This window comes from Chinchilla lanigera, unplaced genomic scaffold, assembly GCF_000276665.1.
Source record: "Chinchilla lanigera isolate Chin_1 unplaced genomic scaffold, ChiLan1.0 scaffold00034, whole genome shotgun sequence".
In the NCBI taxonomy this organism is placed as follows: domain Eukaryota; kingdom Metazoa; phylum Chordata; class Mammalia; order Rodentia; family Chinchillidae; genus Chinchilla; species Chinchilla lanigera.
In genome coordinates, this window is record NW_004955435.1 from 17,232,018 (window position 1) to 17,257,634 (window position 25,617).

The 25,617-nt window shown below is 37.8% G+C and overlaps 1 protein-coding gene across 1 annotated transcript in view; it reads left to right on the plus strand.

The window, feature by feature from the left end:
• The window catches only part of Hipk1 (homeodomain interacting protein kinase 1), a gene marked incomplete in the record, with an annotated part of 55,506 nt that extends 30,152 nt beyond the window's left edge, over positions 1–25,354 (plus strand). The window contains 13 exon segments of the mRNA XM_013516511.1: positions 3,704–3,823; positions 4,622–4,708; positions 5,881–6,065; positions 6,340–6,502; positions 7,576–7,801; positions 10,494–10,615; positions 11,959–12,093; positions 14,753–14,895; positions 15,269–15,451; positions 15,905–16,108; positions 17,518–17,759; positions 19,349–19,479; positions 20,563–25,354. Coding sequence (XP_013371965.1) covers positions 3,704–3,823; positions 4,622–4,708; positions 5,881–6,065; positions 6,340–6,502; positions 7,576–7,801; positions 10,494–10,615; positions 11,959–12,093; positions 14,753–14,895; positions 15,269–15,451; positions 15,905–16,108; positions 17,518–17,759; positions 19,349–19,479; positions 20,563–21,051 — 2,430 coding nt within the window.
• Between the last annotated feature and the right edge of the window lie 263 nt (positions 25,355–25,617).

Genomic DNA, 25,617 nt, shown 5'->3' on the forward strand with positions numbered 1-25,617 from the left:
TTTCTTTTCCTTTTTTCTTCTCCTTTTCCTTTTTCTTTTCTTCTTCTTCTTTTTCTTTTCTTTTCTTTTCTTTTCTTTTTTCTTTTTTTTGAGACAAATTCTTGCTATGTAGTTCAGGCTGTCCTGGGGTACACTATGTAGTCGGGCTAGCCTTGAACTCGTGGCAATCCTCCTGTCTCAACCTCCTGAGTGCTGGGATTATAGGTGTGCACCAGCATTCCTGGCCAGGCTGGCTTTGAATTTGTCATTCTCCTGTCTCAGCCTCCAGAGTAGCTGCAATTAACAACCATGCATGACTGACTTTGCTTGGCTGAATGTTGCTGTTGATGTATTTCTTTATATATTCTGGATATTAGTCCCTTATTAAATATGATTTCTACATGCAACATTATGATACAATTTTACTTCTTTCTTTCTGATATAGAAGGGTTGTTCCCCTTCCCCCTAATCCTGGGATTGAAACCTAGGGACTTCACATTGAGATACTTAGTTATATCCTCAGCCGATTATTTATTTATTTTTTTAATTAATTAATTAATTTTTTTTTATTATTTTGGTACCAAAAATTGAACTCATGACCTCATGCTTGCTAGGCAGGCACTGTGATACTGAGCTTTATCCCCGGCCCCATTTTTTAGTTTTTTGTTTTGAGACAGTCTCACTAAGTTGCTCAGGGTGAGTTTGAACTTGTGATTCCCTCATGCCTCTGCCTCCCAGAGTGCTGGGATTGCAGGTGTGTACCAATATGCCTGCCTTTCCCCTGCTTACATACTTTGTTTTGAAGTCTAGTTCAGTGTTAAATATGAATATCCTGAGCGGACATCCTTGTTGTGTTCCTGACTTTACGGAGAACACATACAGCACATTCACGTTTTCATTTTTGCATATGGTGGTAGCTGTGGATTTTTCATAGGTACTGTATCTGAGGTTTTATAGCTTTTTTTAAGTACTGAGGATTAAACCTTCAAGCTGAGCTACATCCTTAGTCTTTATTTTACTTTTTATTTTTGAGATGGTCGCACTAAATTGCTAAGTTGCCAGGCTGATAAAACTTGCGATTCTCCTTCCTCAGCCTCTCAGAGTGCCAGGATTACAGATGTGTGCCAGTGTGCTCAGCTGCATTTGTCAATTTGAAGTTAAATGTGTGTACTCTCTCTAGGTATTAGTTCATGGCTTCAAATTCTCAAAAACATTTTGATTGTTTAAAATAACAAAGGACAGTACTTTTTATTTGCTTGAATGTGGGCTTTTTGTTAATAAACTATTTTAAGCTTTGTGGAAGCATGGGGGGATGGCTTCCCATTCTGTTTTCACAATGAAACCCTTTCAATTATATTAAAAATTTTAAATGTTTTAATTCCCTGAGTGTATCATTATAGGAAAATTAGAAGAGATACAATAAGCCAAGAGACAAAGATTTCAAATTTCTGTAGTTTCCACTAATTATAGGTAACTGCTTGTGTTTTGGTATACAGTATTTTGTGTTTATTATATATTATTAATTTTTATCATTTTTATTCATATTGATTATACATATTAAAATACATGTACATAACATACTATATTCATTTCCCCATTACTCCTTCTCATGATATACTTACTGAATACCTACTTTTCTATTTTGTATATTATTAGATATTTTCACATATCCATAAATATCCTTTACCCTAGCACATAAAATATCTGTATACTATTTCATTGAACAAATTTTATCCTGGACCTAAAAAAAATTTTTTATCCTGGTTTTTTTTTTTTCTTTTTTCTTTTTGAGACAGAGTCTCGCTGTGCAGTTCAGGCTGACTTGAGCTCACTTTGTAGCCCAGGCTGGTTTCAAACTCACAGTAATCCTCCTGCCTCAGGCTCCTGAGTGCTGGGATTACAGGCATGTGCCACCATGCCCGGCTATCCTGGATTTTGAAAGTGTTTGTAACACATTTAAGGGTTTTTCGTTGTTTTGCTAATGTTATAGTTTGGTTTCAAGTTAGGTAGCTCCTATAAATTTCAGCAATATCTTGCTGTTGACTAAAATTGGTTTGTTTTTTGCTTTTTGAGACAGGGTCTCCCTGTGTAGGGCAGGCTGGTCTTAAACTCACTATGTAATCCAGGCTGGCCTCAAACTCATGGCAATCCTCCAGCCTTAGCCTCCCAAGTGCTAGGCGACACCACACCCAGCCTAAAATTGACTTGTGGTAGTAGGTCAGACAAGGCCTACAAACCATAGGTTGCTGACTCCTGCTTTATATTCTTAAAAAATTGAGGATAAAATAAATGGTAGTGAAGATCCTAAAGAGCTCTATTTAAGTAGCTTATATGTATCAATAGAAGATAAAACTGAAAAATTTGGGAGTGGCCAGGTGTGGTGGTGCATGCCTATAATACTATCACTCAGGAGGTTGAAGCAGGAGGATTGCTGCAAGTTTGAGGCCAGCCTGGCCTACAAAGTGAGTTCAAGGCCAGCCTGAACTACATAGTGAAACCCTGTCTCAAAAAGACCTCCCCACCCCCGCAAAAATTGAGAGGGATGGTGAAGAGAGATGGAAAGTAAGATTTTTTTTTCCCCCTTTCTTACAAATTTCTTTCTAATTTCACATTAACTGTAGCCATTCACATATGGTATGGGTTTTTTTTTGTTGTTGTTTTTTTTAAGTCTTTGTATTAATCTCAAGGGTAGCAAGAGAATCAGGTCACCTTTTCTGTTGCTCTCCTGGTTGAAAAGAATTGTAGAAGCAAACACAGGTATGAATAAATAATAAAAATTTTTTTGTGTGTGTGCTGAGGATCGAACCTGTGGGACTCATCATGCATGCTAGCCAAACACTATACTACTGAGGTACACCTTCAACCCCTAAAGCAAAATGTTTATAAAAGAAAAATATACAAGCACATTTCATAGCCAAGAGAGCAATGACATCACCACATATGACCTTTAAAAATCTCTACTACGTGTCTGTGAAAAGGGAAAATAAGTTCTTAGTGTTATCTTAGTGTTATTGTGAAAATAGTTTTTATTTCATAGACATCCTTGATGAGGTCTTGGGGACTTTCAGAGGTTCTACATACCACACTTTGAGAACTGCTGTCCTTGCTCATAGTGGGTGTTCAATAAATATTGACTGAATGAAATGTACTACCTGCCTCCACTGATGTGAGGTTAGATAGAGAAGCTGAGTTAACTCCTTGTTCATTTTCTGGTATGAGAATGAAGCTCTGTGTGTATTTGGAGCAGGGGCAATTGACGAGCTATACTACCTAAGAAAGGAAGAAAGTTTGAGGGAAAAGTTTTCCCAATCTTTTTCTTCATTTGTTAACGCATTTTAAAAAGGAAAAAAGTAAAAATTCATGAAGAAAAGGTTTTTTAGAAACTATCCTGGACTGTCCTAGAAATCTAAAGTTTTCTGAACTTTGTACCAAAAGTTTAACAAAAAAGCAAGAAAGATTATACTCAAAACTTTTAACACTAGATTTCCTTTTAAATAGAAAAAGTAACATGATAATTACTAAATAAATATTTGGGTATTACCTGTGGATAGGTTAATATATTATGTACTTACAGATTATTTACAGCTAAATTTCAATAGTATTGATTAACTTCTTTGCATTACCTTGTCTTTTATTCTTGGCTAGAATTAATGTTTTAAGGTAAGGAGTCTTTAATAATTTCCTTTTTCACTCCAAATGATGTTTGATGGTTTTGATATTTCAGATTCGATACATTTCACAAACACAAGGCCTGCCAGCTGAATATCTCCTCAGTGCCGGAACAAAAACTACCAGGTTTTTCAACAGAGATCCTAATTTGGGGTACCCACTGTGGAGGCTTAAGGTCTGTCTTCCCTTCTGTACTGCCTATTGCTGGACTCCCCCCCTCCCCCGACCCAATTTTGAATTCAGGCTTTAGGGAATAGCTTCTTGAGCTAAGGAGGGAAAGGAGAGAGGGAAGGTATGTTTGCAGGAGGAAAAACTTCCAAAAATTATTTCATTGTATCCATTTGGCCTTACCTTAGTTAAAAGACAATTAAGTGCTGTTTACTTGACTGAAGTTATTTTGTATAGTTTGAATTAGCAGTTGAGAGGGTGTGGAGAATAGTATCACCATTGTAATGTGAAGAACCAGAGAAATTTAGTAATGATTGTTTTGTAGAGAATTCTAAAGTATACATGATACAACTACATAATTTTCTAACTGCTGACATTCAAGCCTTATATATTTTCTTGAAACAAGTATCTGCTCGTTTTTTTTTTTTTTTTTTACAAGTATCTGCCTTTTACTTTTGAATTTACTCCTTTAATTTGAGAAATCTCTGAGTAATTTGCTGAACTCTGTGACACTGTGCTTCCAAGCCATTGAACAGTTAGTATTTGAAATATCAGTTCATTTCAGGGTAGCTTTAAGAGAAAAATGATAATGTCCTTTCCTACCCGAGCACATCATCGCTTCCATGTTTATCACTGTTGAAATGGTGGCTAGAGAACAAGGTCACAGCTCTCCACCAGGATTTCTGGTTGTCACCTATACCTTCTGTGTTTGGCAAGGTGACAATACGTCTCTATATTCTGGCTTTAATTTATAAACTGTGGAACTAATGTACAGATGGAATTTTTAAAAATTCCTATTTTGTAGACGCCTGAAGAACATGAACTGGAGACTGGAATAAAGTCAAAAGAAGCTCGGAAGTACATTTTTAATTGTTTAGATGACATGGCTCAGGTAAGTATGGCAGTTTTCAAAAAACCAGACATTTATATGTTTATTTAATCTGATATACAGTTCTATTGGTTATACTAGAGAGACATTTAATCTGTTGCCTTTTTAAGTTACTTGTTTTCAGTTTTTACCAAGAAGTTAGTAATTATCCCTGTGTAGTAAAAGAACATTTGAATCCTAGTAAAATATACTTAATATCTCAAATTATTTAATTTTATATCTATCTATATCTATCATATATCTATATGGTTTTTAAAATTTTTTTTTTGTACTAAGGAATAAACCCAGGTTCTTTGCATTGAGCTACATCCCCAGCCATTTCTTTTTTAATTTATTTTAAAAATAAAAGAAGGAAAACACATTAACAAACAGACATCCATTTACAAAGTAGCAAAAGAACAACACAATACAGAGTTACAAAGTGATATGAAATTAACAATGCTTGTTGTATTATGTATCGATATCTTCAGAGTGGTTTCTCAGGAAAACAAGGTCTTGCTATGCAGTTTAGACTGGCCTTGTGCTCACTTTGTAACCCAGGCTGGTCTCAAACTCACAAGGATCCTCCTGCCTCAGCCTTCCAAGTACTGGGGTTACAGGCATGCACCACCATGCCCAGCGCCATTTCCATTTTGATTTGAGACAGGGCCTTGTTGCTAAGTTTCCCATTCTGACCTTGGACTTATGATCCTCCTGCCTTGCCTCTCAGGGCTGGGATAACAGGTGTGTGCTACCATGTCTGGCTCATACTTTAAAATATTGCTTATGAAAGTTTCTCTCTTGTCCCATTTTCACTACTAAATGAGAACTAACATTTATGGAGTACTTAGTATGTTCTAAACTGTGTTTAAGCACTTTACACTTACTGTGTCATTTCACCTTTCCAATAGAAACTTTTATATTTAAGTAATAATAACTTCTGTTTAACTTATTTGTTCCAAAAATTTTAATAACAAGAATTTATTCAACTTTATTGTATTGCTTAGGCAGTATAACAAAAGTTTTCTCTTGTGAAAATTATATTATAATAAAAAGAATTTTCCCAGGTTTCTCTTAAAGGCTGATACTAAATACCTAATTTTTCTCTTTTGGAGAGAAAAGCCAGTGCATTAATTGCTTAATATACTGTTTGATTTAAGTGAATACATGTAATATTTCTAAATTTTCCTTGGAAGGTGAATATGTCTACAGACTTAGAGGGGACAGACATGTTGGCAGAGAAGGCAGATCGAAGAGAATACATTGATCTGTTAAAAAAAATGCTAACAATTGACGCAGATAAGAGAATCACTCCCCTGAAAACTCTTAACCATCAGTTTGTGACAATGACTCACCTTCTGGATTTTCCACATAGCAATCAGTAAGTATGGGATAGTCCGGGGCTTTTCCATGATGTAATCCTTGGTGGTTACCATCCTGTGCAGAACCATGAAGTTAGTAGTGATTTTGTTGCTTGTGTATCTGGCTCACTGATGCTTTTCTTTTCATTGAAAAGTGAGATTAAAAATGAGTTGTGTATTTTTTATGATTATAAAGACTTGAATCTTTTTTTTGGAAATTGCTTAAAAAATCTTTGATCTTTGTCTTTAAGTTGTTTTCTGTTTAAGTTTCAGTGAATCTTTACTCTCTTTCAGTGTTAAGTCTTGCTTCCAGAACATGGAGATCTGCAAGCGGAGGGTTCACATGTATGATACAGTGAGTCAGATCAAGAGTCCCTTCACTACACATGTTGCCCCAAATACAAGCACAAATCTAACCATGAGCTTCAGCAACCAGCTCAATACAGTGCACAATCAGGTATTCAATAAATGATTTTGGAAACTTGAGCTTAAGTAGGATAGAAGCTAGTAGGAGTACAGGGTGACATAAAGAAACTAGTCTTTGTTTTGGTGTCTTATGGCTTAGGAATTTTCTACTTGGCAAAAATGATGGAAGACAAGTTAGACTGATAATACCCAGTGGTACATACTAACAGAAATTAAATCCTATTCCATGCTGTCCTAAATCTTTTTTTTTTTTTTCAAGACAGGGTCTCACTGTGTACTTCAGGCTGGCCTGGAACTCATTATGTAGCTTAGGCTGTCCTCAAACTCATGGTGATTCTCGTGCCTCTGCCTCCCGAGTGCTGGAATTTTTTTTTTTTTCCTTTTTTTTTTTTTTGTGGTATTTTTCTGGTACCAGGAATTGAACTCACAACCTCGCACTTGCCAGGCAGGCACTGTGCCACTGAGCTAAATCCCCAGCCCACCCCCTCTTTTTTTTTTTTGCGGTACCGGGGATTGAACTCACGACCTTGCACTTGCCAAGCAGGTGCTTATGCCACTGAGCTATATCCCCAGCCCCCTGAGTGCTGGAATTACAGGCATGTGCCACCATACCTGGCTCTCCTAAGTCTTAACATAGTCAAATAGGGTCTGTCGTACTATTTAATGCTGTTTTATTAATTTCAGCGAAATGACTCTCTCCAGGAGAATATTTTTATATTATTCATCACTGGATATTTTGACTAATTAACAGTAAAGATGGTTTTACATTTATTTGTTAACCAGTGATATTTACATTTGTTTCTGAAGATGTAAGCTTCCAAATTTCTTAACTAGGTCTGCTTTTTAAGTTAAGAACATGTGAGATTCAGTGGATCTGCCATCCTGCAATTTTTGTGCAGAAGAGGTTGAAGTTTATGTAGCTATAATCAGTATAAGACCTTGTAGTATATTTAAATTTAGGTACTGGGAAAATTTCTTAAGCAGGAAGTTATTTCAAAGACAGTTAATGATAGATTCTATGTAATATTTGTAAATATACATGTACAGTAAAATATTGTCTATCTTCACTTCATGCCAGTACATAAATTTAATTCTTTTTTCTAGGCCAGTGTTCTGGCATCCAGTTCTACTGCAGCAGCTGCTACTCTTTCTCTGGCCAATTCAGATGTCTCACTATTAAACTACCAGTCAGCTTTATATCCATCATCTGCAGCACCAGTGCCTGGAGTTGCCCAGCAGGGTGTTTCCTTGCAGCCTGGAACCACCCAGATTTGCACTCAGACAGATCCATTCCAACAGACATTTATAGTATGTCCACCTGCTTTCCAGAGTAAGTGGAGAAACTCCTCTATCATATGGTATTCTTTTGACCTCCCTCCCTTCTAGTTTCCTGGTTCTGATCTTTGACAATTTTAAACTGTCTCTGATGATAAGAATTGAAATTGAATGATATCAAAAGGTGGATTTTTCCTTTTTACATCGGTTATTTCTCTTGATTATTTTACTATCTGATACATTGTAGGAGCTCAATTTATATTTCCTTAATTGAATTACCTAATACCAGTTTTTTTTGTCCATTGAGACCTTGTTTTTATGTCATGTATCTTATGTAAGCAAAATAGGCAGAATGTGGATATTTGAAAAACTTGTCATAAGCAGAATTGCTGTATATTGTCTAATTTTCTATATCATTCCATTATGAAAAACTGATGCAAATAAAAGGATATTTTATTCTAAAATGTAAGAAGTTTATTAAGAATGTAGCTGGGTGTAATGGTACGTGAGGCTGAGAAGGAGGACTGCCACGAATTCAAGGTCAGCTTGGGCTACATAGTGAGTTCAAAGCCAGCTTGAATTACAGAGCAAGACCCTGTCTCCAAAAAAAAAGTTGAACTCATATTCAGTAATAATGATCATTATTTATTGAACTGAAAAGCTCTACAAGCTGAGGTGCTTGTGTGTGGGAGGCATTAAGAAAGGTTACAGTATCTTCTTTAGCTTATGACTCATTGGTCCTGCAAACTTCTGTTAATAGAGAAACAAAATAGCTGAAGAAAGAGGCTGACTCCATGTGTTTACGTTGATTTTAATTTTCATATTCCCATCGTTCTTTATTTTCTGATTGTTGTTGTAATCCAGTTTTTCTGGTTCCTTCTATCTGAAATATGAGATGCGTGTGTATTTGGTAAGCTATTTAGAAAGTTAAAATTATTTTATAGATATTTCTTGACAACACACTTGGTTTTCCCAATAGAAAGTCAATGGCAATACCTTGTGGGAATAAACTAGGATTTAGGATTCTTATAGCACTTACATAGAAGCAGGTAGCATTTTTATCTTTTTACTTTAGTTACATATTGACTGTGATTCTTGTTTGTTTGGTTTCTGACAGAGTTGGAGCAAGCAGAAGGAAATGAGGGGATGGGGGAGACTGAGAGATTACCGGGAGGACAGGAGAGCGATAGCGATCTAAACCAGGGAGAGCCCAGAGGGAGAGCGGAGGAGCAGATTCAAAATCCGTAAATGCACATTTAGCCTAATTTACCAGATTACTTTTTACATATGCTTTATAATAGTAAATTCTGTACTTTGGGTTGTCGGACATTGGCTGATTCTTCATTGAAACAATTTTTAGAGGTGGGATAGTGAAGTTTTCTGCTGCTTCTCAGATGATATTTATGAGGTGAAGCAGAACAACTTAAGAATCCCTTTAGCAAAACAATGTAAACTGAAGAGGTAGAGAGGAAAAGTGAGATAATCCCTTTTGGTATAATTAAGTAAGTGTAAACTTTAGACAGTTTTTTCCTATTTAGAAAGGTAAATAGCCTTAAGAGCTAGCAGAACAAATTTTAAAATCTCCAGATGAAAGGGAGTTTTGAAATTAAGGTGGTGATGATGATGCCTGATATGTATTCCCATATGCTAGAAAATGTTCTAAGTCGCTTTACATGTATTGATCCTCACAAACAACCTCAGGGGGTAGATAATGTCATTATCACAATTTATAAATAGGACATGCTTGTCTGCCCAAAGCCTTGTAACTGTTTATGGCAGAACAATGTTTAGAGCCCAGGCAGGATTCAGCAGTACTCATTTTGAAGTATTATTCCATATTGCCTTTCAATATTTAATCTTGAATATCTGTAAAGGGTTGGTTGACATGGCAGCCAGCCCAGTACGCTGATTTCTACCCAGCAGTTCCCTATTCTAGGTTGCCCACTTCCCATTCACCTTCCATTCTTTTATAGCACACCTATACTTAGCAGTGGGTAGACCCTCATTGTTAGGCAGTTTTACTCTTCTTTCCATACTTCTGAGATTCTTTATATTTAATGGGCTGTGTTCAGTAGAACAAAAATTAACAAAAACCAAAACTCGAATCCTGTTTTAGGTCAGGATTTAAGGAGAACCTTCTCAAAGTATTTTTGTTGTAGGCTTGATTTCTTCATTTTTATGTTGATTAGAGATAAAATATATGATTGAGTGTGAACTAGCTTATTTTTGAGATGTAAGGAAAAACATACTTTAAAGCATTCTAAAGAAAAGGGTAACTTAGATTATAAATTACTGAGCTTTTCATAATTTAACCAAAAGTTACAATTATATTCATCTTTTCTTTTAAAAGATTAATTTTAGAACCACACAGTAAATTAAAGGATGACTAGAACTTCTGGGTTTTTTAAAATGTAACTTCCTAAGTGAAGTTTTTTATTTATTTTTACCTATACTATTAATGGGGATGGGATAAGTATTGTCTTTTAAATTTTATCACATTTAAAAAAATTAGAATCCCTTCAGCCGCTCTCTCTGTATCATACATCTTCTGCATTAATCCACCCTACAAGGAGTCAAGTCTCCCTTTTCTTAAGTCTCAAGTCTTCTGTCAATGAAACTCCTTTGGCTTAAGTGTTTAGAACTGAAACTTGAGTGTGGAAAAGCTAAACATGAACTAAAAGAGCCCCCAAACAAACAGTACTCTCAGACTCAGGAAAACCATTTAACTGGGATGCTGTTTTCACCAGCTGGTCTGCAAGCAACGACAAAGCACTCTGGATTCCCTGTGAGGATGGATAATGCTGTGCCGATTGTACCCCAGGCGCCGGCTGCGCAGCCACTCCAGATACAGCCGGGAGTCCTCACGCAGGTACAGCCTGGGGCCGTGCAGATACGCAGTGGTGCTGAAGCACTGTTGAAAAAGAAATTTTCTTCTAGAAGATGGTGTTTGCTTTGTATATAAGATCTTTCTTGGTCATGATTCAGTGATCTTAAAATGAAGCAGCTATATTGGACAGTATACTCATTCCTAACATTATTACGACTCTGCCAATGTCTTCCTTAGACTTAAAGGGTAAAATCTTCAGACACTGAAAAATGATCATCTAAGTTTACTTTACTTTGTGGAATGAGGCATGCCTCCAATATCTTAAAGGTGCAGTATGTGTGCAGTTTGTGTGTGTGTGTGTGTGCGTGTGTGTGTATGTGTATGTGGTGCTGGAGACTGAACCAGAACCTTCACACTGAGCTACACCCCAGCCCTTTTTAAAAAATGTTTGAGATGCATCTCTATAGGTCACTAAGTTGCCCAAGCTGAGCTGGAATTCACAACCCTTATGCCTCACCCTTTCAAAAGGTTAGGATTATAGGCAATGTGCCTGTACAATTTTGTATTCTAAAGCAACAAGGTTCCATTCTTGTCCCTGTTGCCTACTTAAAAGAATTTTATCACAGTTGAGAGGCTAAATTAAATTACATCAGGATGCATCTTCAAGTATTTCATTCCTTGTGTTTAGCCAGGCTGTAGAAAATTTTAAAACATTGTACTTCTCATGAAATATGAAAGTGATGAAGAAAAGTGATGATGAAATATTTATAAAAACTAGTAAAAAAAACTAGGGCCTGGGGATATAGCTCAGCAGTATAGTGCCTGCCTGGCAAGTGCAAGGTCCTGAGTTTGATTTCTGGCACCAAAAGAAAAAAAAAAAACAGAAAAACCAAAACAAAACAAAAAACTATTACATTTTAAGTTCTGTATGTGTACGTTTTTGGCCTATGACACAGAAAATTCTGAAATCCAAAAACTATTACATTTTAAGTTCTGTATGTGTACGTTTTTGGCCTATGACACAGAAAATTCTGAAATCCAAAAACTATTACATTTTAAGTTCTGTATGTGTACGTTTTTGGCCTATGACACAGAAAATTCTGAAATCCAAGTAGAAGGAAGAATTCTTAATAAATCTCTTTGTTTTATAGAATTGATGCCCTGAATCTGGCCTGAGAAAGATTTCTGTACTTTGTGCTTTTGTCCATTGGCATTTAACCTCGTGGGCCAATGCTGTGCAGAGTGAAGGGGAGAGTTTTGTGTTGGGATGCATTTTTGGTGATACGACATTACTGTCAATAATAACTTGGGGAATGAGAACCCTTCTGAATCCAGATAACCTGCCTCAATGTTGGTTTCACTCACCTGCCTAATCTACATTTCAGGGAAGCTGTACACCACTAATGGTAGCAACTCTCCACCCTCAAGTAGCCACCATCACACCGCAGTATGCGGTGCCCTTTACTCTGAGCTGCGCAGCCGGCCGGCCGGCACTGGTTGAACAGACTGCTGCTGTACTGGTAACTCGCTCACTTGATTGTGTTACTAACGGAGTTTCTTTGGTTTCTTTCTTTTTTATTTTTTCCTGTTTTGTTTTGTTCTGTTTTCTTATTTTTCCAAACAATTTTTTTACCTTGGTCTTTGCAGAGGGCATGGAAGCATGTGCCATCTTGTGGCTGTGTTCTTGCTAAGTCTTTACTGTCTCATTGTTTTCTCCCCAACGTTTACTGAAGCACTGTCTGATGGTCAGTGTGGCTCTGAGCCACTTGGATTCTTTTTTGCCAGGCTAGTGTGGTAAATGCTCTTGGTGTAGCCTCAGAAGAGCTTCAACACTGTTACCTGTTTTCTGCCCACTTGCTCTCCAGTCCTTCAGAATGAAGGAAGTAGCCTTTAGTTTGGCTCTGCTGCAGGTACCTGGATGGCCAAAATTTGATCTCCTTGGCAAGTTAGCTTTCCTTTCTTTTCTTTTTTTTTTTTTGCTATTTTAAGCTGCTAAAACTTTTGCTTATGTGGAAATGCTTAAGATACTCTTAATATATTGCTTTCTGAATTAACATTAACCTTCCTTCTGTGACTATATGAAGATAGCTCTTTTTGACACTCATGATCAGTAATAGCCTCCAATCATTTAAAAATGTTCCCTTTAGAATGTATTTGTAGATCATACTGTTGACTGAAATTAAAGCTAAACTCATTTTTAGGGATTTTTTGAGAGATGATTTATTTTACAAATAGGTCTTAATACAAAGGTGAAATATATTTTACAAACTATGCAAATATAGTCTTTGTTATTAAAGACAGTGAATATAGCTGCAGTTTTACTAGTTTCAGGCTTAGAGAGGAAAAAGTGCCAGGAGTCTGAGGTGTGTTTCATTATTGGTAACCTTCAGGGTGATTTTTGAATGTTTTCTTTGGTTTGGGGAAGTTAGAATTTTTTAACATGATATCCAGCATTTCATTATTTGAAATTTAAAATTAGGTAAGCACTTGAAAACCTAATAAATAATGTTGAATTCTGATATTTCTCATCTTTCAAAATAGCATTAAATTTCTTTTGTTTCTCATGTATTCATGAGTGAAACACTTCTAGAAACATACTTGGCTCAAACTTAATTGGTTTTTGGTTTTAAAAGTCTTTGTCCCTGCCAGATTAATTTTCTCATAAGCATAAAACCCAAGTGCAAGGGAATCAGATCCAACTTGGTTGATCCAGGCTACTGGTTTGAACTTGTTCACCCATAGTTTTGAGATTGGGGGTGTTAGTTGACACTTCTTTGCTGCTTTTCTTAAGTTTGCACTTGCCATTTGCTAAGCTTTGCATATTTTTGTTCTTCCTCTGTCAAAACAGTTCGTCGCTTGGAACGCCAGATTTCTGCCTCACGTTGGAATGTTATTTCTTGCTTTGTATTAAACTATATGCTTTGTCTTGTGCAGGTGTTGGCTTATGGAAAGACGCATGGTGTGACTTAACATACTTTTCTTATTTTCTGTTTTGTTTGGTTTTGTTTTAAATTCTGCGTATGGTAGCAGGAGTGTTTGCAGTTTATCTGCTTTGAAACCTTCTTGTTTGGAACCAGTGTTTGTGACAAGTGGATCTGTTACTTGCAGAAATATATAAAACTGTGTTGGTGGCCTTGCAGTTTGAAATTCATGAAACAGAACCATATGTACCCAAGAATTGTAGGTAATTGTACTGCAGAATTCAGGCGTAAGAAGGAAACTTCCAAATCTGTTTCTCTTTGTTCAGAAAATGCCAAAATTTCTCTAAGAAGTATGGAAAACATTTGTTGCTCTATTGCGAGTGACATAGCTTGCTAATGCTGTATATTTTTGTACAGTGATAGTTTTTATATTGAAGTATGTTTCTATAATTGATACATATTTTAGGTACCTATTAAAACAATATGATGCTTTCTGCATCTATTTCTTAGATATTTTATTTATTGCTTGGATTTTAATTCTGTCATATGGCTGCAGATGATGGCATTAACTTACTCCTGTTGGCAAAAGTTTGCTTGTCAAAGGATTTGACCTTCGGTCATTTTCATCTGGCTCCATTTTTTGAGAACTGCTGCCCTTTTTAAAAAGGGAATAATTCGACCCTATGTTTTGTGGGTTGAGTTAACCTGATGTCTTAGCTGAATGGCACTCAAACTTTAGAATTTCAAGTTTTTAATTCCAAGGGCATCCGCTTAACTCTTTCTAAGGATATATATTTTACAATTTTTTCAAAAATGATACCTTTAAAATTTACTGAGAGCGGGGCTAGGGATTTAGCTCAGTGGCACAGTGCCCGGCAAAGCACAACTTTGTGAGTTCCATTCCCAGTACGGGGAAAAAAAAAACAAGCAAAAAAAGAAATTTTATGAGAACTTATTACTTCTGAACTTTCAGACTCTTTTTGTCTCTAATGTAGTAGAAACTCATAACTCCAGGGATCTTTATTTTGTAGTGCCCTGGTGGCCAGGTTATAGAGATAGCAGCAGAAAGCAGTATGTTCTCTCTGTCTTTCCTAAGACTTGTAGCCATGAGCCCCTCTGACCGTTTCTTTTTTGATCTCTGCAAGTTAACAATCTACAAGCAACTTTTTTTAAGATACAAATTTTTCTTTCTCTAAAAAGCAGAAGAAAAGGCAAGAATGAGTCAAATCTGGATCTTTTTCTGTGTGTTTCCTTACAGCAAGCTTGGCCTGGAGGAACTCAGCAAATTCTCCTGCCTTCGACTTGGCAACAGTTGCCTGGGGTAGCGCTACATAACTCTGTCCAGCCCACAGCAGTGATTCCAGAGGCCATGGGGAGTGGCCAGCAGCTAGCGGACTGGAGGCAAGTGCCCTCTGTTTTCCTCAGAGATTTTCAAGGGTAGATCGTTTAGGGTAGGAGCATTTAATGCTGTGGAGAGACTGGGAAGTAAATAAAGGGAAGTTTAACTCTATTTGAAATCCCTTAAGAAAATAATTCATTTTAGACCAGGAGATCGAATTACAAGAAAACTTGAAATACAGGAAAACAAATCCTAAGATCAGGATTATTTACTCCATATTTAAAGAAAGTCTTTAGTGATAAGAAAAGAAATAGTTCAGCCTTAAAACTTTGCAGTCCTGGTACTTGACTTTAAAAATGAAATGCCTCAGTTGCTTTTAATACCTATTTCCAGTAGTTTTGGGCTTCACTCTTCCGTTACTTCCTGTTGGTACAGGAATGCCCACTCTCATGGCAACCAGTACAGCACTATCATGCAGCAGCCGTCCTTGCTGACTAACCACGTGACACTGGCCACTGCCCAGCCCCTAAATGTTGGTGTTGCCCATGTCGTCAGACAACAGCAATCCAGTTCCCTTCCTTCGAAGAAGAATAAACAGTCTGCTCCAGTCTCTTCCAAGTAAGTCTGTGTTAGAGCTGATGGTTAGAGCTGTGCTAGTTTGCGAGAGATGTTGTCCAGCATTTGCAGCATTTGTTTGTCCAGCATTTTAGCTTGATGCAGCAAGTAGTTGCCAGATTGAGTGAAAGCTAACCCTTTCACCTAGGTGTGCACACCAGGTGTGTCCTGGTCATGGTCATCCTTTCTCTTTGCTGCCGCTTCGAGTATGTGCTGCCTTTATGATGTTTTTATTTTTCTTCCCCTTTTATATAGTGACATTCAACCCTAGGATAAAAGACACAAAAATAAATTTCTTTTTATCTTGCCAGAAGAGTTAATTTTTCATTAAAACTTTTATAGGTAAGCATATTAGCTTAATGATGACATAAAAAATTGGAAAGCAATCTAGGGAAAACACTTGCAGTTTGGAAGGCCAAAGACTGAACGATTTTTCTTTGTGAACTTTTCCTACAGATCCTCTCTGGATGTTTTACCTTCCCAAGTCTATTCTGTGGTTGGGAGCAGTCCTGTCCGTACCACATCTTACAATTCCCTAGTCCCTGTCCAAGATCAGCATCAGCCAATCATCATTCCAGATACTCCCAGCCCTCCTGTGAGTGTCATCACAATCCGAAGTGACACTGATGAGGAAGAGGACAATAAATTTAAGCCCAGTAGGTAAGATAGGTGAATGGTTTCTGGTTCTGTTGGGTTTAAACTATTAGCTTTAAGAAAATGACCTAGTTTGGACCCAAAAAAGAGGTACTTCGGAAGTTTGGCCTTGGATGCGTCAGCCAAAACATTTATATTTCTATAACTGGCATTGTAAGGTTTCTATACTGTTATACCTACTTATTAGGTAGATAGAAGGTTTATATCAAGTTGGTAGTCTGCACTGCCTCCAAATACACATTGTACTTCAGACGTGATTCCTGCCTTCCAGGAGCTTTATAGTCTGAAAACAACATAACAGAAGCATATGAACAACTGTTAATTGGAATAAATAGGTAGATAAGGGATTATTTGAAATTTATGCAATTTCTTATTCTGAAAAAAGCCTCTTGGGAAGAAGTTAGGAGTATTTTCTTTTCCCCCTCTGCTTTATGGCCTGAAGCCTAAAGAATTAAAGTACTAGATTATTCCTCTTATCCTAGCACCTTAGTTGAAGTCCTTGGCTGGGAAGTTCACTAAGAGAGAAAGGGTAAGTTTAAGAACTTCGTTATGTACTTCTCTCTTGGTGTATGGTCAATTGACTTGACTTTTTTCTGTTATATTCTTCCTGGGCTTTTGGTATTAGGCATATCAAAGAGGAAATAACCCTGCTTTTATCTGAGAAGGTAGGATTCACACATGGAAGTAATTTAGGAGACTTCACAAGATCATATATAAGTGAAATTTAACTTGTGAGAGTAACTAAAAGGAATTTAGAGCCTTTGTAAAATGGTAGATTAAAAGCTAAGTCTTCAAAGTGGTCCTCTAATTGATTTGGAAAAAAGAAAAAGTAAACCTTACAATGAGAGAAAGTAGCATTGTAGTGACAAAAATGGTGTATAATGAGAGCTTGGACTGGGGCCCAGCCTATTACAAAATTAGGAAAAGCTGAAGTTAGTAAAGTATGAATCAGCTAATGAAGGAACCTTTTAAATTTGATTAGAGATAGTAAGAGATGATTTATAGTCTAGAGAAGTGGTATGAAAACAAGTAGTGTTTGAAAAATATTAATGAAATAACTGTAACAGAAAGACAGAAAGGCAACATTGAATAGGTGTGGGCTATCGTGTCCTGAGTCTGAATCCTGTCTGAACTTTCATTCTTTATGTGACCTTGGACAAGTTCCTTAATTTCCTTGTGCCTCGGATTCCTCATCTACAAAATGAGGACAGTAGCACCTACTTCACAGGGTTGTTGGAGGGATTCAGCGAGATAGGTGTAGAGCACTATTTGTGCCTGATACATAATAAGCACTTAGAAGTTAGCTGCTGCTGTTATTATCTCTGTCATCAGCATTGCCATGAGAGAATGAGGGACCATCTAAAACGTGTTGCTTAAAAAGGAAGTTGAATTTTCACATATTTCCTTCCCCTCAGCTCTGGCCTGAAGCCAAGATCTAATGTCATCAGTTATGTCACTGTCAATGATTCTCCAGACTCTGACTCTTCCTTGAGCAGCCCATATTCCACTGATACCCTGAGTGCTCTCCGGGGCAATAGTGGACCACTTCTGGAAGGGCCTGGCAGAGTTGTGGCAGATGGCGCTGGCACTCGCACTATCATTGTGCCTCCACTGAAAACTCAGCTTGGTGACTGCACTGTAGCAACCCAGGCCTCAGGTAAGTGGCACCTTTACAGCTAGAACTGAATTTTCCTTGGATGTGTTTATGCTTAGTATTTTGCTTTAACACATGGTACTTTTGCCAGCGGTCTAGACCAGTGGCATAGATATTTTCAAATAGTTAATTCAGAAATCAGTTCCCTGGGATGTGAGACAAGATTTTTTTTTTTTGGGGGGGGGCTATCATTTTGTCTTCCTATGCTTATTTTGTTTGGATTAATATAAAAATGAAAAAAAATATAAAAATGAGATTGTATTTGGTATCAGTATAGTTTCTCAAACACATTCACTGATGGTGGGGGAGAGTAGACAAGACTTACGTCATATAGCAGGAAGAATTAGCAAGCAACTAGATTACCCACACATGATTTGAATTTGGCAGTGCAACTGAGAACTGGACTTGGTAATGTTGAAAATGACTATAAAAGATTTTTTGAAAACAGTATGTCCTGCAGATGCTTTTTTCGGTTTTATCATCAGCCTAATTACCACCATCCTTTTTGCTCCATTAGATATGGCATGTAGTCTCCCTGATTCTACTGTTGTGAGTTGAGCGTACTAGCTGCATTAACAAATCCCCAAGTTTCCATGCCGATCATATTAGAAGATTTTACTCATATAACTGTCCAGTGCAAGTGTTGCTAATTGGTAGGCCTCCAGAGAGGTAAGGACCAGAGAGCCTTGGAATCCTCAGCATCCAGTCAGAATGAAAAAGAAATTTCGGGAGAGGCAAACCCCCGTTTTTAACCTCTTTACCCTAGGGTAGTGGCCTCACTCAGATGCAAGGAAGTCCCAGAAATGAAGTCTTGTCTAGGCAGCTGCCTCCCCTGTTAACTTTACAGAGGATTTAGGAGATAAGTTTATGGTGATAGTGTAGCTACCTGTATTCTACTTGCATAAATAATGTTTTATTATGGATTATGTTAGTGCTGTTGGCATAAGCAGGGTTTTGATTTGAGGATATTCTGTCGAGCCTCAGTTGGTTCTCCTTAGTAGCAGTTAAATGTCCCACTGAAGACAAGGTAGAACTTCCTGATGCTTGGCTATTGAGTAGAATTATTAGGACTTCTGTCCACTCTTGGGCCCAAAGAATATAGCTGTCTTACAAGTTGCTGAATAAATAAATGTACCAGTTTTCCTGTTGGAACACTGAAAGGAGCAAAATTTTGTATTCAGCTATCTTGTAATTTCTTAGAATTTGCAGATAGTACATATCCAACAAGATAGGATCTTGCTGTCCTTTAAAGTCTTTTGACATTTAAATATCCTAGGAATTACCAGTATCTTTTTCAGTTTCATATTATCATTTCTATACTTGTAAAATCCCATCCTACATCAAATTAGAGGCTCCTTGGAGGTAAGGACTGTATTTCTAGTGCTTTCTTATATATGACAGATTAGATAATATTTACTCAAGCCTTTTGAGAATCCTACGTGGTAAGGTAGCGTTTTTTGTTTTCCAATATAGATGTAATTGAGGAAGTAAGAGACACTTGAGACGTAACTCTTGCAAAATACTTACGAATGTGGACTGACTAATGTGATGCCATCTGAGATTCAGTGACACTAAGCTCTGCTCCTTTTTAGGTCTCCTAAGCAGTAAAGCCAAGCCAGTGGCTTCAGTGAGTGGGCAGTCATCCGGATGCTGTATCACCCCCACAGGGTATCGAGCTCAGCGTGGGGGGAACAGCACAGCACAGCCACTCAACCTAAGCCAGGTAAGCACTGGGGGCTGCTGCTGCTTTCTGTTTGGGGCTCCCCCAGTGGTTACTGTCTGGAGAATCCTACCTCTGGCTGGACTGCTGAATAAAGCCAAATTAAGCTCCTTTTGTGTCAAAAAATTGGGTGTTCTATTGACTGCGTCGAATCCACTTGTGCGGTGTCTCTTCATTTGCTCTGTGAATGTGTTTGGGACGTACATTCCAAATTTTCCATCAGACCTGCATCTGGAAGATCAGAGAAATGTTCATGCCTGGTTCTGCATTACCCTGTACTTCAAGGCCAGATTCTCTTCCTTTCTTTCCTAAGCCATTGGTGGTAAACCTATGGCCTATGGCATGTGTGCTGCAGTGGGTTGTTTATATTACTGAAAGCTCTGAAAGGTTCTGGGCATAAATAACCTGAGCCTCACCCTCATTACTTGAGTCATAAAACAGAGAAATTCTTTGGCACTTAAGTCAGCTCATTTTAATCCTACATATTGCTAGAGTCTGGGATTTGCCCCCCTACTCCCTGCCATCTGATGATTTCATGGGGTAGTGAGGGTCACTTTATTTCTGTTTGTGTTCACTCTTTTCTCAGCTAAGCTGGTATTTGTATGATGTCTACCAGTAGTGAGAAAGTATCAAGATGAGGGTATAACTGAGTGTGAGAGAGGAGGGCACATGCAAATACAAATCCAAGTTTGAGTTAGTGCGTGTGTTTTAGACAGCACATTTCAAGAGGGATGTGAAGAACTTAAAAGAAAACAATGGCAAGAAAGGAAGGTTAGGAAAACGTAAAAGTCACTAATGCTAGGATGGTGAGAGTTAATAGTTACTAACTTGCGGAGTGGGCAACCTGGTGAACTCCTGATACTGTCATACTTCAGACCAAACAGCTGCTGTCGAACTGAGTTAGGATCTGTTTGCCGAAAGGCAGAGGGATGCTGGTTTCTGACAACCTACATTGCCAATCTGGGAGGTTCTGAGCTATGGCAGTTCAGAAATAATGCACACTGGAACCTCTACTCTTATCTTGGCCTTTGATGCCCTCAACCACGGTGACCTCAAGATTCCTCATTCCCTTCTTCTTCCTTCCAGAACCAGCAGTCATCGTCAGCTCCAACCTCACAGGAAAGAAGCAGCAACCCTGCTCCCCGCAGACAGCAGGCGTTTGTGGCCCCGCTCTCCCAGGCGCCCTACGCCTTCCAGCATGGCAGCCCACTGCACTCAACGGGGCACCCACATCTGGCCCCAGCCCCCGCTCACCTGCCAAGCCAGCCTCACCTGTATACGTACGCTGCCCCCACCTCTGCTGCTACACTGGGCTCCACCAGCTCCATTGCTCATCTTTTCTCCCCACAGGGCTCTTCAAGGCATGCTGCAGCTTACACCACCCACCCTAGCACTCTGGTGCACCAGGTTCCTGTCAGTGTTGGGCCTAGCCTCCTCACTTCTGCCAGCGTGGCCCCTGCTCAGTACCAACATCAGTTTGCTACACAGTCCTACATAGGGTCTTCTCGAGGCTCAGCAATTTATACTGGATACCCACTGAGTCCTACCAAGATCAGCCAGTATTCTTACTTGTAGTTGGTGAGCATGAGAGAGGAGGGTTCATGGCTGCCTGCTCCTCCTAGCCCCGAGTTCTTAATAATGGGCTGTGTATGGTGAGCACTTCCCTTTTCCTCTCTTGAAACTCCTTAGCCAGCAACTTGTTCTGCAGGGGCCCACTGAAGCAGAAGGCTTTTCTCTGGGGAACCTGTCTCAGTGTTGACTGCATTTTGTAGTCTCCCAAAGTTTGCCCTGTTTTTAAATTATTTTTGTGTCAACATTTTTGGTATTTGGAAGAATTCAGAAGCCCATCTTCTGCAGTTACCAAGGAAGAGAGATCATTCTGAAGTTATCCTTTGAAAAATATTTTGTCTCTCTGACTTGATTTCTATAAATGCTTTTCAAAACAAGTGAAGCTCACTTTATTTAGCTTTGTTTTATTGTGGTTGCTGGTCAGAGGAAAAATGCTGATAGATTTAAAATCTGGTAACAAGTGAGAAAAATAAGTACTTTTGGTTTGTTTAAAATCCAAGGCTTATTTACCTATTTTATTTTAAAGCAGCTTAAGCAAGTCTATATTTTACTATCAGGCATTTGTCCTCAAAAATTTATCTGTGTTTATGGGACACTTAAACTTATATTGTTTTAGTTTTGTTCTCATGTTGCATTATACTTAATGAACAATTTTTTTTAAGCCAGTTACATATTGATTGGTTACATATGGAATTATTACAAAGTGGTGTTAAAAAGGTAGCTCACCATTTTCGGGTCACTCAGTGTAAGGAGAATTTGTGCCCACCATGTAAACACCAATTATTATTTTAAATGAAGTGCCATGAATTCTTTTTTAAATTATTTTTAAGAACTCCTTTTTTCTGATTCAACTTAAATTTTATTATTAGAAAAGCCATTGAAGTGGTTATTATTGTATGGTGGTAGTGGTTTTATTATATGCAAAATCTTTCTATTATGAGATACTGGCATTGATGAGCTTTGCCAACAGGTTGTTGGTACTGGTGAACTTTGCCTAAAGATTACTATGAATTTCAAGAATACACCTCTGTGTTTTCTTCATCTCTCCCTTCTGTTTTATGAGACTTATTTAGGGAGAAAGCTAAAGAATCTGAAACCAGATAGGAACGTTGTTGTGTATAGCTTTTATACCTTAAAGTAGCTTCCTTTGTATGCCAGCAGCAAATTGAATGCTCTCTTATTAAGACTTATATAATAAGTGCATGTAGGAATTGCAAAAAAAATATTTTAAAAGTTTATTACTGAATTTAAAATATTTTAGAAGTTTTGTAATGGTGGTGTTTTAATATTTTGCATAATTAAATATGTACATATTGATTAGAAAAATATAACAAGCAATTTTTCCTGCTAACCTAAAATGTTATTTGTAATCAAACGTGTAGTGATTACACTTGAATTGTGTATTTAGTGTGTATCTGATCCTCCAGTGTTACCCCGGAGATGAAATTAATGTCTCCATTGTATTTAAACCAAAATGAACTGATACTTGTTGGAATGTATGTGAACTAATTGCAATTATATTAGAGCATATTACTGTAGTGCTGAATGAGCAGGGGCATTGCCTGCAAGGAGAGGAGACCCTTGGAATTGTTTTGCACAGGTGTGTCTGGTGAGGAGTTGTTCAGTGTGTGTCTCTTCCTTCCCTTTCTCCTCCCTTCCCTTATTGTAGTGCCTTATATGATGATGTAGTGGTTAATAGAGTTTACAGTGAGCTTGCCTTAGGATGGACCAGCAAGCCCCCGTGGACCCTGAAGCTGTTCACCGGGATATACCAGAACAGGATTAGTAGCTGTGTTGTGTAGATACGTTGTTCTCAGTTTCCCTGCCAATGTTGAAAAATAAAAACAGCAGCTTTTCTTCTATATCGCCAGCTCTGCTCCTTTCCGCTTTGGAGTCTTAGCTGAGTTCTCACAGAAGCATTTTCCCCACGTGGCTCTCTCACTGTGCATTGCTACCTTGTTTCTGTGAGGATTTAGGAAGCAGGTGACAGGAGTCAAGCCAATATTAAACATGCATTTTTCTTTTTTTTTAAAGTATGTGCAATCATTTTTAGAATGAGATTTTTTTTCCTTTTCCCATGTGGCAGTCCTTCCTGAAAATAGTTGACATTGCTAGTAACATATTTGCTTGTTGGAAAAAAAAAAAAGTAACAAATGTGTTTATACCAAAGATCCTGTTGTATTGCTTGCCATGTCCCCATATTATGAGGAGTTTTGTGGTGTTGCTGGTGACGAGAAACTCACAGAAAGGTTTCTTAGCTGAGGAAGAATACCAAGAAGAAACCAAAGCCTACTGAATCATTGAGGCTTTTGAGGTTTCTTTTTAACAACTTGTATATTCTTGGGGCCCTTCAAGCTGTGACATTGTCCTGGTAATCTCAGCTCTCCACAGATCCGGGTCAAGTAGAAGATACTGGGGATAGGGACATTCCTGCCCATAAAGGATTTGGGGGAAGAAGGTTACCCTAAGATAGAGATGTGTTCCATCTGAATTGAAAACTATATTGGAGAGATAATTCTAGGACTGGTTCTATATGGAGATGGTGTCAAGAAGGTGCAGAATGGAGATGGGAGATTTCATGGAGCCTGGTCAGCAAGCTCTGTACTGGGTTGAACACCGAGGAGCTGTCAAAGTATTTGGAGTTTCTTCAGCAAAAGGAGTAAGGGCTTCCAAGATGGGGCAGGTACTCAATACAGCTTCCCAGGAACGTGTTGTGTTTTCTGTATTTTAAAAAAATCATTATATTAAGTTGTGTGTTCCGCACTATATTGATCAAGACAGCCCGGCAGTGTGTGTAGTTTGTAACTAGTGTCACACAGTTTTCTGGTCAGCGTGTATGATCTTTGTCTCCTTATTGCCAAGCACATTCTGGTTTTCTTGTTTAATGCAGATCTGGTTTCTAGTGGAAACATTTTTTGTTCCTTATCTTTCTTCCGCAAGGGACAAAATTTGTTGTTTTTGTAAGAAATAAGATTCAGGGAAAAACAACTCCACCCTTTCCCTTAGTCCAACAAGTAGATACCTTAGATACCTTTTAAGATAAGAGTCTTAACTCCACAGGAAAGGATAATACCTTAATCACCTGACTAGCAATGTGTGGCATTAAAAAATAACCTAGAGATTTTCAGTCTTAGTCTGTAAATTGACATTTCAGGTTTACCAAGATAAAAATCCACCTTTGTCTGCTGAATGTGTATGTGCTTGGTGTGGCTTTTGTTTCTGTCCCTGGGGCTTAACATTACTAGCCCTGACAGCAGAGGGGAAGCCCCGTGAATGTAGTAAGCAGCTGGTCTGGGTCACCGTGGCCTGACCTCAAGGCAGCTTAAGGCTTTTAAGTCCTCTGTGAGTTCATTTCCAACTTCTGCTCTTCCAGCTGAGGGAAGAAGTGGAGAAGGGTTGAGTATAGCCATCTAACCTCATCAGGGACACTTAATCACTCCTGAGTTCTAATAGCTCCCAAGAGGTGGATACCACTGTCAGTGTTCAGCTGAAATCCCAACCCCAGGAATAAGAATTTCATTTCAAACAGTTCTGTCCATTCTGAGCCTGCTTTTGTGATTGCTCATCCATCATCCTCCACTAGAGGGGCTAAGCTTGACTGCTGTTAGCCAGGCAAGCACAGTAATGTGTGTTTTATTCAGCATTGTTATGCAGAAATTCACTGATTGAGATGGTTTGTTTTAGGATGGGAAATGAAATTGCCTCTCAGTGACAGGAATAGCCTCAGCCTGCTTCCTGTTTTGATTTTTGTTTTTAAACTGATGGATGGTGCAGCATGTCTACATGGTTGTTTGTTGCTAAACTTTATATAATGTGTGGTTTCAATTCAGCTTGGAAAATAATCTCACTACATGTAGCAGTACATTATATGTACATTGTATGTAATGTTAGTATTTCTGCTTTGAATCCTTGATATTGCAATGAAATTCCTACTTTATTAAATGTATTTGATATGCTAGTTACTGTGTGTGATTTAAACTTTTTTTTTTGCTTTCTCCTTTTTCTGGTTGTGAGCTTCCTTTTACAACAAGCCTCTAGAAACAGATAGTTTCTGAGAATTACTGAGCTATGTTTGTAATGCAGATGTACTTAGGGAGTATGTAAAATAATCATTTTAACAAAAGAAATAGATATTTAAAATTTAATACTAACTATGGGAAAAGGGTCCATTGTGTAAAACATAGTTTATCTTTGGATTCAATGTTTGTCTTTGGTTTTACAAAGTAGCTTGTATTTTCAGTATTTTCTACATAATATGGTAAAATGTAGAGCAATTGCAATGCATCAATAAAATGGGTAAATTTTCTGACTCACCTGGCTGTTCTTTACGTTTAGAGGCACAAGAGAAGATGAAGCAGTGATATCTTTAGAATGTCTAAACACATTGCATTTGAACATCAGAGCATTAGAGACAATTTCATTTTTTTAATTTAAATTTTTATTAGTACATGTTTGCAATATATAATAATTATATTCATCATGGGGAATTGGTACATATACATAACACATGACAGCTTTATTCTTCAAACAAATTTCTAAAATGGAACTGAATAGGATTTGGTAGGCAATACT